At 40.6% G+C, this 11172-nt stretch overlaps 1 protein-coding gene across 3 annotated transcripts in view; it reads right to left on the bottom strand.

The window, feature by feature from the left end:
• Window positions 1-880: 880 nt before the first annotated feature.
• tnrc6a (trinucleotide repeat containing 6A) overlaps window positions 881-11172 on the bottom strand; it is a 34556-nt gene continuing 24264 nt past the window's right edge. For 2 of the 3 annotated variants that reach the window (XM_015388642.1, XM_015388639.1), the window contains 17 exons: window positions 9116-9304; window positions 8854-9011; window positions 8660-8737; window positions 7988-8146; window positions 7168-7311; window positions 6819-6935; window positions 5694-5810; window positions 5514-5591; window positions 5263-5431; window positions 4919-5068; window positions 4573-4743; window positions 4342-4482; window positions 4154-4261; window positions 3841-4071; window positions 3303-3379; window positions 3049-3188; window positions 881-2309 (listed from right to left, as the gene is read on the bottom strand). In XM_015388642.1, the coding sequence (XP_015244128.1) occupies window positions 1961-2309; window positions 3049-3188; window positions 3303-3379; window positions 3841-4071; window positions 4154-4261; window positions 4342-4482; window positions 4573-4743; window positions 4919-5068; window positions 5263-5431; window positions 5514-5591; window positions 5694-5810; window positions 6819-6935; window positions 7168-7311; window positions 7988-8146; window positions 8660-8737; window positions 8854-9011; window positions 9116-9304 (2576 nt within the window). In that variant the 3' untranslated portion in view covers window positions 881-1960. The remainder of the gene's footprint in view (window positions 2310-3048; window positions 3189-3302; window positions 3380-3840; window positions 4072-4153; window positions 4262-4341; window positions 4483-4572; window positions 4744-4918; window positions 5069-5262; window positions 5432-5513; window positions 5592-5693; window positions 5811-6818; window positions 6936-7167; window positions 7312-7987; window positions 8147-8659; window positions 8738-8853; window positions 9012-9115; window positions 9305-11172) is intronic. The other variant, XM_015388640.1, reaches the window with a different exon arrangement.

Genomic DNA, 11172 nt, shown 5'->3' on the forward strand with positions numbered 1-11172 from the left:
GTTAAAATATCTTCAACCATTTTTTTTTTTTTTTTTTACGTTTTTCCTTTTTAAACACCATTTGTGGCAATGATTAAAAGCATTAAACAAAAACAAGAGCATGTAGTCGTACTTAATGAAACATTTCACATAATTCTGAGACAGGGAACAAAAAAGAAAAAAAAAAAAAATGAAAAGAAAACCTCTCGGCAGGCCTTGTGTACGCGAGAGGCTACAGTATGCATAGATACAGATTTTGCCTTTTCTCTTGGTTTCTTTTTAAGTGACGAGACATTTTACACTCACACTGAAACAGTCCCCAAAGTTTTAACAACAATGGAGTGGAGGAGGAGGTGAGGGAGGGAGGGAGGGAGAGCTGGGATGATTTACAGTCCCTCCTCCGTCCATCCCACTCCCTTTACTGGGATCGCCCCCCCGTCCCTCAAAATAAAAATAAAAGACAGCATATTGAAAGCAGTGTGTGAGCTTCTCCAGCTTTAAAGCAGTTATTTGGCAGAGGAAAAAAAAATAAAGGAAAAAGTAAAAATAAAGACCTTTACATAGTTTTCAGTGCTAGATGTTGGATTTTCCTTTCCTACAAGGAGTAGTAGCTTTTTTTTTTTGTTGTATTTGTTTTAAATTCAACTACGAGGGGCGAGGGGAAACTGGCTTGATTTCCTGAGAACCATTGCTGGTTATTTAGCAGACAAGAGGAATAGTTTAAATAACCAACACCATGGCCAAGAAAAAAAAAAAAAAAAAAAAAAAAGAACAACACTGATCCGAATTCCCAGAGTTAAAACGCATCATCTTCATCCTCAAGAGGTTTTATTTTTGTTTTTTGTTTTTTTACTTTTTATAATTTTTCTACATATATTTTTTGTTTTTTTTTTGTAATTTTTTTTTTTGTCTTTTTAGTTTATCTTCTCTTTAAAATGAAGAATGGACACACGTTCTTCCTCCTAAGTCTTGTAAACAAGAGGTTGCAGTGTGGCACCTCCAAAAACATTGAAAGCCTATTCTGAAAGTGCTGTTCCCTCCCTGCTCCTACTAGGGGGCGACAGGGAGGGCTTGCTAGATAGGCCCCACCCACTTTCTTAGAGCGGGAGGGGCTTGCTAGTCCCAGCTGCGGCTACAGTCCTTTGCACTGCAGAGCTCAACTTTCTTTAGTTTTAAAACAAAAATTGGTGCAATACTTTTAAATGTCACTTTTTTTTCTATCACCAGATAATCACCTTTAATCAGGTTTTTATTCTTTAACTATCTGTTGATCTTGAACTCCACAACAACGCAGTAAGGTAGGCGTGCCAAGGCAGAGAGGAGCGCACACATAACTCATTCACAATGCAATCACGTACACACAAAGTACTCCATGCGCGCGCACACACGTACGATAAGGACCTCAATGAGTAAACAGCTACACTGGAAAAAACTGGCTGCTCCCTCTATATTGCAGATTATATATACTGAGAAAAAAACCACATTCAGTGCAAGTTAAAAAAAAAAAAAAAGAAAAAAAAAAGCACATACTCAAACATTGTCAGAAAACATGGCAAAAAAAAAAAGAAATAAAATGAAAATGTTGGAAAAAAAAAGAATTGGAATTCAAATAAACATGACGAATGAAACAAAAAATATATAATAATATTAATAATGAACTTGACTGAAGCTTTTTTCGGTCTGAAAGAGCACTACCTGGAAGCAAATATCCAACCGTTCACATTATAGAATTGGCCTGCATGATTCAAGTATTCCGACTGATATGTTTTTGGGCTAAAACAAAGTGGACATATGTGCAGAAATAGAAACGTAACTTGTATTCCACAGGGGAAACCCTGCTTTTGTTGAATATCTTGTAAGTGAGAAAAAGTCCAACTAGTGCCATTGCGTTTTTAACTACTGTTTTCTTTCCGTATCTTCAGCTGATTATTGAAAATTCTCTACTGACCCTTCTCCCCAGCCTGTCTGGAGCACAGGCGGTTCACATGGAGTCCCCGGCCCCTGTCAGGTGATCCACTGGGAGGAAGGAGCCGATTGGAGAGGGGCTGCTGACCCTCCCCGGCTCATTGCTGCTGGGGCTCCCCCACAGACTACTGGAATAGTTGGGCCCACCCCAGAGAGAGGATCTGTGCAGGTCGCCGCTCTTCCACTGGTTCGGTTCAGAGGCGCGGCTGGAAAAGGGGTGAGACTGATCCATTCTGCTTTGAGAAGAACCAATGGGCTGCCAGCTGGAGGAGGGAGTGGCCAATGACTGCCCTTGTGCAAAGAAGCGGCTAATTTCCTCCTCGCTGGCGAACTCGGCCAGTATAGTAGTGTTCCCCAAAACACACCTGCAGAGAGAGAGTTGACAAGGTTACTAGAGATCTTAGACAGCAAACAGCACCAATTTATTCCAAGTTAATCTTGGTTAGAACATCTTCAGTGTTGCATCTTCATTGACGTTAGAATCATACCTTAATGCAAATACTAAGGGACAAAGCATAGAGATAAATCCATTGGTTTGTCTGAGACTGGCTTTTGTCTCCTTGTTTAGCTTTTCAAAGTTAAAGTGTGTTTGTTTTCTGCTGGGATAATAACACCTGCTTTTCTGACAATCTGAATGCTTAAAATCTTGCTGGAAAATTCAATTTCTAACAAACTATTTAAGAGTTCAGAGATGTAAAGGTGGGACTATACTATACAATTTGTGTAGAAGTATTCCTACATCCTGAACTTTTTCACTCTGTCACAATCACCAACCACACATTTTGAACAAAGTTATACAAGTGGTAAAGAAAGGCCAGTTTCAAGAAGAATTCCTCCTTTAATTAACTCTGACCAGGTTCTGTCTGTGCTGAAGAAAAACTGTCCCACATCATGATGTGCTGCCTTTATGCTTTGACATGGGGATAGTGTAATTAGGCAGATGTAGTTATACCAAATATAAGACTCATCTATCATCTGCTGCTCCTCTACACATATCCAATATGTTACATAATAATAATAATAAAAAAAAAAACAGCAAAACTTTTCAATAAAGTACAATTTTGTGCGTCTCCATCACAGTTTGTTGCTGTGTGGTGGTCTTACATGTGCAGGCTCTTCTGGGCCTTGGCGGCTTCATCCTTTGAGCTGTAGCAAACCACGGCATTACCATGTGGCAGGTTGAGGTGGAATGTGATAAGAGGGCCATGCTGCATGCACAGAGTCCTCAGCGTAGATCCGTCAATCTAGGAAAACAAAAACACTTAGCCTAAATATTATGAGATTAGCTAAAAAAAAATTGTTTTTAAATTCACGTTTTTTTGCAGATTATTTCTATTTATTTAAACCACAATAAGTACCTGAGGTGTGAGATTTTTCAGAAAAAGCCATTGGGTTCTCCTTGAGCTGCTGCTGCTGCTGTCACCCCAACTGGAGCCTGTCAAAGTATATCATTTAAAAAGTCAGGAAAATGGGAAAAACATTCAAGTCGCAATGTTTCTTTTATCTGGACATAAGCATATGGTAAAAGGAAACCCAGAATAAGCTAAAATGTTTATCTCTCGAGTTCACTGACATCAATGATCTTAAAGCTCAGATTACTTTCAGTTTTCCTGGACTCTTCAGTTATTAAAACTAGACGTTATTTATCAATAGTCCCAAGTAGTTGTTGCATATGTATTTCTCCTACTTACTATAAGAACACTTTCCTGCAAATAAGATTACTTCCTGGGGTTTTTATCTTTGTATTAGTGATAAAGTAAATCTATCTATAGATCTATTTGTAATGGTTTCCAAGGGCTTATTAGTAGACTATGTTAATCCTTGTTGTTATACAAAGACAATGTTTCAGAGGTCAAGTTCAGCTGCTGTCTGGACAATGTGGTGTTTGTTCCTCACCAGGTGTGTATCTGGACTCAGAGGAGCTCCAACCTCCAAGCCTCAGGGCAGAGCCATCCCAGCCAGAGGAGGCAGGGCTGGGCTTCTGGCTAGTGAGGCCAGGAGGTGGTCTGGAGGGTGCTGCTACTGGCAGCGGCTTAGGAGACAGGGGGACCTTCCAAAGCTCGTGGGCTAAAGAGGAGTTGGACACAGAACCGCCGCCAGGAGACCACTTTGATTCACTGGGTCTAGCTGCAGTGGGAGACACAGAGGTTCATTTAAAAGTTGACCAAAGTTTTAAAAAAAGGAAGCCATTTTTGAACCTGAAACACACCTGAAGTGCTTTGTGCTGTACTGGTGAGGGAACCGCTGTGGCTGGAGGCACGAATGGATGACCAGGCACTGTTAGAAGGCATCGTGGTGTTCAGTGATGAGGATGGCCCTGGGAAACAACACAGCAGGGTTACTTCTCCTCTGTAGAGCTTTTAGAATGGATCTCAATGATGAATCTGTGTGACCCACCATTGTTCCTGTCCCTGAGGAGGTCTGTGTCACGGACGGTGTTGATGGAGAGGTTGTTGATGACACTACCAGGAGTCACATAAGGGTCCGTCTCAGGGTCAATGTTGGGGTAACCTTTCCAAGGCTCCCCAGGCCGGAACTCTGCAGAGAGAGAGTCGTCATTTTAATTAATCAAAAAAACATTAAAAAAAAAAAAGTATAAGGAAGCGTTATAAGCTTAAGGTGTTTTACCTGGGGGCCAAGTGACAGTATTTCCATGGGGAGGGGGGGAATTGGCACGGGGAGGCCAGCCATCACCCACAGAGCCCAATGATTGAACAGGAGGACTCAGGGGAGATGGGCCAGGCGACAGGAAATCATAGAAGGGAGAGTTGTCCAGACGGAGTCCAGACGGCATAGCACCTGTAGTAGAAGCAAACAGACAATCACTAAACACTCTACCTGCAGACAGAGGGGGTCCTCCGGATATTTAAGACCCCTAAGCTTTCAGAGATTCTGAGAAAATGTAAAGTGAAGATAACATGAGTCTAACGCTTCGCTGAAATCAATCTGTACTACTGATTAAGCCGTCACCTACCAGATTTGCTGTTCTGCTCAAGGGGGTCAACAGCCCAGAGTCTGCTCATTTTGGAACTGGATGCCTCTTTGTGGTTCATAGCTCCTCCATCACTGCTACTTCCACCCCCAACGACCATGTCCATGGTTACATTCTGGTTAGAGTTTAAGCCTGGTGGCAAGGGGGCGGAGTCAGAGGTCAGTAACAGCGAGGGAGTAAAAATATGTCACAGCAAAAATCGTGTTTCTTTGCATCCGTGTTGCCCACTTAAGTTACGGTTCCTCTGAAGTATCTCTCCGTCACATTTCCATAAATAGCGCTCAGCATTTTTAGTTGAAAGGGCTAAAGTTCGGTAGTCAACATACCAAAGGGGAAGTTGCTGAAGGATCCTAAGGTGTCCTTCTGTAGGTCAGGGGTATTCTGGGACAAGTAGCCATCATGGTAAGATTTGAGTTGCGGGGCCGGCTTCAGAAGGGAGGGATCCAGGTGCCGCGGTGGGTGCATCATCGATGGAGACGAACCAATAGGACGTGTCTGAGGAGGGAAAAAGAAAGGTTGGATGAATCCAGGGAGGAACCACTTTACAGAAGTTACTCCCTGGACTCCCGTCTCTCACCGGTTCAGTCGGACGTCCCACAGGCATGGCTCTCTGGTTCTGAACCTTTTGCTGTTGCTGATGCTGCAGGAGAAGACGCTGTGGAAGAATGACGCAAGCAAAGATGTAAACCACTGCAGCACAACAAGAGAACTAACTCTGAATGAAGATTTCTCCCCATCTAAGTCCCCAATTCTGTACCTGCAAGTGGTTGAGCTGTGACAACTGATTGAGCTGGTTGAGTACAGCCACATGCTGACCCAACAGAGGGTTCAAACCACCATTAGCTCCTGGGTATTTCAACAGAGATGGAGGGACCTGGACAAAAAAAACCAAAGCATAGATTCAGATTTACATTGGGATGTCTTTTAAAGACAGTCTGTAGGGGCAGAAAAAGATCAGATGATTAAATGCCAAGATTTGTCTTTTCAAAATGAAGTGTTTGATAGAGAGTCAACTACTGAGTAGGTGACTTCATTAGCTGAACTACAGTACAAACTAGGAATGCAAATTATTGATTAATACATTAATCTAAAGCAGATTAAATTATAAGAGGTAATTATCTTCAAAATCTCACACTTTTCTCTTGTATCAACTGCATCTTTCTATATTATGAAAAAAAATGGGGCTTAATTATGCCGAGTAAAACATTACATCATATTTACAAAATGTATTGTGGCAGATGTACTAAATGCTGACTGAAAACACACAAAAAAAAATGGTTTCCTTACACATTATTAAAATCATATATTTATGAGATAAAACAGGAACCCATTAGTTTATTCAATAAGAAATATATGAATAAAACAGTAATTTACAATAAACAGAGACGTAAAACTATCAATAAAAAAACGAGAAATGTCGCTCTGACACGCCCTCTATCCACTGTTAGATTGCCTTCCACTTCCTTTCAATGAGCCCAACCAGCTTTAAATCATTTAAGAGGCACTTTGAGTTAAAAAAAATAAATAAATAAGAAAAGAAAAAATAAAGTAACTGCAGGGATACTACAACTGGCTTACAGTGCTAAATAAAGGGCTTCTTAGATAGATCTGAAATACCCAGATTGGTTAAATTATCAGCTTTACATTTAGAGACAGTTTTTCCTGATCTCATAAAGCTTTTTTAAATTATAACTACAAAGATAATTTTATTTAATCTTTATGTGTTTACCCTCATTTAACAGTAACAATTTGGCATACTTTAAAAAAAAAGCCAATTTTTAAATTCACTCTTAATTCACTTTGAAACTGTGAGCAAATCTGCATAAAAAGCACAGAGGGGAGTCACATGAAAATATTCTATATGCAGGTTGGTCTGTATTACCTGAGAGGGCAGGATGGTTGGAGGCACTTGGTTGCGAAGGTTGGGCTGAGGTGGTTGGGACTGGGGGCCTCCTCGCCCCTGTGCTACGCTGCCGCCACCCAACATTGGGTTTACATTCTTTGGGAGCGACAAAAAAAAAAAAGAGAGAAATCCACAATGTTACATGAAGCTACTAAAACATGTATCCCACATAACTATTAAATAAAAACAGTAAAATAATAAATCTCTTAACAGTTTAACAAAGGACTGTGTTGAAAAATAACAGCCATGTTTTCTAAAAAGCAGACTTGGCGGAGAGTGAAAAAAAGCTCAAAGACAAATACAACCATCATCATCCTTCCACACTCACCTGCAGAGCAGCCCCAGAACTAGAGTGGGAAGGGGATGGCCCAGAGTTGAAACAGGGGATAGGCTGAGCAGAATTGCTAGGGGAAAGACTCATGCTTTGATTGGCGGAGAGCTCATCAGAAGCAGGGCTATCATAAGCAGAAAGCTGCAGAAAGAAAGGCCCGGGTGTGCACAGCAAATGGACGGCAAGCACAGAGGGACAGGAAGCACATCAGCAGCCAAATAAGCGCAGAGGGAAGGAGAAAAGAAACAAGGTAATTAATTTGATATAAAAAGGAGGGAGAAAGTAGACTCTGAAATCAAGAAAGCAAAAAAAAAAAAAGAGCCTAATATAAAAATAACAGCAAAGCAAAAAAATAGTGATAAAGTGAAAGAACAAAAGCAGTGAGGAAACTAAGCGAGAAAACAAGGTATGTTGATATAAACTATTTAAAGATCAGATTACTTTAAATACCTAAGAAAAATAAAAGAAAAGAAATGCTTCTAAGTGAGTAGACTTAACATTTTAAACCAAGGACAACATTTTAAGATCAAATTCAACACAAAGCTCTAACTTCTAACTCAGACATGCAATGTTTCAGTACCACCACTGGGGGGCACAACAGTGCACAGAAAGTAGCAGCTAATCAGACATGCCTCCCCCTAAAGCAGTGGGCTTAAATTCATCCTGAGGGGCGAGTGCCCTGCAGCTTTTAGAGTCCCTTACCCCCCATACTTGATTCGCCAGTTTAAACCAGCAGCAGAGACGCATCTAAAAGCAGCAGGACAGCAGCCCTCTTGGATCACCTCTGGGACCACTGCCCTTAGCTGCAACAACTAACCTTGTCAAAGTAAGAACGATCCAAGTCTTTGTGGTACTGGTGTCGAGAACCTGGGTTCTTCCCCATGACTCCATTGTAGTCTCCCATACTGCCCATGTCCATCCGTTTGTCTGTCCCCATGCCAGCTCCTGGCTTCATGGAGTCATCAGGGGAGTCTCTCTGCAGATTCAAAGGGGAAAATATCGGTTAAAGATGCAATCCAGGACTTTTTTCATAGAAAGTATTTGTTGGACTAGATATTAACATAAAACTTTCTTTTTTATAGAACTGCAAACAGATCCAGGGACTCTCTATTTTCTTAAATAAGGTTTTAACCAATTTAAAGAGTTTGTACCACTGAGCTATAGCCCAGTATTTTATCTCCTTAGCTAAGGTGCAATAAGTATTGTGTTTTAGAAGCAACTTCTCAAATTAACACAACAGTCATTGTGAATGTGTGAGGTGACCATTGGACACTTCAGCTGTAGTTGTGAAGTAGTTTGACTTTCTAAAAACACAATCATGCATTTTAAGAAATGACATTTCTTGACCCATTTCAGCTTCCAAGCTGCGCCATTACTGTTATTGTTGGCTAAACCTGCATTTGGATCCTGATCATTCTGTCATTTAAAGCCATGCAGTCAAACAGAAACTGATAGCAGTGACCTTTGAGCAGAAAGAGGAGAAGCTTACAGAGAAGGACATGCTGTTTAATTGGTTGATGATGGGTTTCATCCAAGGGTCGTCCTGTTTGTTCACCGGTTTGTTCATCTAAAACAGATTCACAAAGAGACTCCTGTCAGTTTGTCAGCAGAAAGAAAATATTCTGGTTCAGCTTTAAAAAGTTTCTGTCCTTTTTATGAACTTGTGTCTTTCAGTCAACAGACCTTATTGGGACCTTTCTGCTTGTAGTTCCAGGTGTTCTGATCCATAGACCTGTTGTCCTGTTGGTTGTTGCTCCACATCCCGATCTCTACCTCCTCCTCCTGATCCCAGCTATTGCCCATGGACACGTCACTCCCCCATGTCTCCATGGGCTTAGGACCTGGACATAAAAGACAATGAGGGATGGATGCAGTTGCCAGAAACACATTAAAACAGTATTAAAAAAACAAAACAAAAAAAACACCTGCTGTACTGTCCACTTACCAGGCTTATTCTGATTGCCCCATCCTGACCCAGACTCTCTCACATCCTTGTTGGGTTCATCCCAGCCGGCGCTGGTGTCCATAGGCTTCCCCCAGGCAGATGTTCCATTATCTACGGTCACAGGGGGCCCAGCTGAAGGCTCCCCCCATGATGAAGACTCCTTCTGCTGGGAGTAGGGCTCACCCCAACCTGGATAAAACAAGAGAATCTCATATGAACCACTACATAACTTCTGAATATGAGCAATAAAACCACTGGTTTAAAGAAAATAATCTCTATTCACCTTTTTTATTTAAATATCCAAGCTTAAGATGAGAAACAGAACATATGGGTTCAAAAGGCTCCAGTTACAGCGGACCACACTGACCTGCAACTTTCCCCTTTCACCAACGGCGTTTGGGGGGGATGCCGGGAATACCTTCTTATATAAATAGAACTGAGCATGGGGTAACCAGAGGTTCCAAATGTCCTCTGGAAAACATGCCTGCAGGTTTTGACTGGTTTAAACGCAGGTTTAAAGACAGACACAGGCGCCATTAAAATGATATAGTACACAAACTAAATTGTCATTGCTAATAATCTCTAGAGCTGCACTATATAAGAAAAGTTATGCAATAATGTGATTATCGTGATAACACCGTTTAGGTTAACTTGTTTACAATTCTGAATGACTCCACTACATTACCACTACTACACTAACTAGCGGTGCTGAATGCATTATAAGAATAGAATGGATCTATCACAGTTTGCTAAAATATATTAAATTCCTTGTAATGTGCATGTTGTGCATAGCAACATTACAACGTCGATCTTTTTGTGCAACACTAACATCTTGAAGGAAATAGAATCACATTAGGTGAGAATCAATCATTCTGATTCTCCAGTATTTAGGCAAAAATTAAACTATAGTGATTGATAATAATTAACCAAGTGTGTACTGACATTAATGAAGTAACTTTCCATTGAAAAGGTTATTTGCAGACTCAAGGCTAACATAATCACATTAACAGAATGTCACAGAGAGAAAGAAAAATAAAAGGGTTTATAAAGATCCTACTGATACATCAGATGTGTTTTGTTTACAAAGAATAGAAAATGAAATTAAGTTCTGCCATTTAAATGCTGTAAGATTTACATGTCAGTAATTTTACTTACATTACCCACCAATTTTTGATTTACCATAAACAGCTTCCTTGTCCATGCTGGAGGAAGCAGCGCCTCCCCCAGCTTGATATTGTCACCACTGTGTTCCACTTTTCTCCCCATTATTTTTTGTAAGAAATATTGCAATACTTTGCACTGATCCATTTCATGTTATATAGGAAGAAAAAACATCAAAGATGTGTAGTTGGGTGCATTACGAGCTTATAGATACTGCAGGGAGTACACTCCAGAAGGAACTGAAGCAGCTTCTTTCCTTCAGTTCTCTCTCAGGCTCTCTACAGAATAGCTTCCTTCTGAAAACAACCCCATTACTAACATAGCTGACCTCTATTACCATTCATGTTCTCTCTTGCTCTTTTCAACTCCAACCAAACAAAAGTGTATCCAAAGAAATGGCGGGTGAACAAAAAAAGGAAGAGGTGAATGAGGGATAAAAAAGGGTGCTCTTAGCATTCCAATGGGATGACTCAACTAGCATCGGAAAAAAAACCCTTAAAGCAAAAAAAAAAAAAACCCAAATAAAACAAAAAAAAGGAAAGTTCAATGAAATGGTTCTGCTGGCTTATTTCTTACCCATGCATCCAGGAAAACCATTTTTAAAGGTTGCATACAAGGTTACAACTGCATTTTGGTGCAGGACTTTGTTCCTTTTTTAACGCTATCCTAATTTTGCATTAAAGAACCGCTTTAAGTTTGCCTCATGTACCGTATTTTCACGACTATAAGTTGCACCGTACTAAAAGGCGCAGTCTCAGTTATGTGTCCCATTTCTGTATTTAACACACACATAAGGCGCACCGGACTATAGGGCGCGGGTTTTATATACAGGTACATGTCCTCTACTACGCTTAAATATCTCTACTGTGCATTTAAAAATAGAGCGGGAGCAAAAC

The sequence above is a fragment of the Cyprinodon variegatus genome, unplaced genomic scaffold (genome assembly GCF_000732505.1).
Source record: "Cyprinodon variegatus isolate N-32 unplaced genomic scaffold, C_variegatus-1.0 Scaffold431, whole genome shotgun sequence".
Lineage (NCBI taxonomy): Eukaryota > Metazoa > Chordata > Actinopteri > Cyprinodontiformes > Cyprinodontidae > Cyprinodon > Cyprinodon variegatus.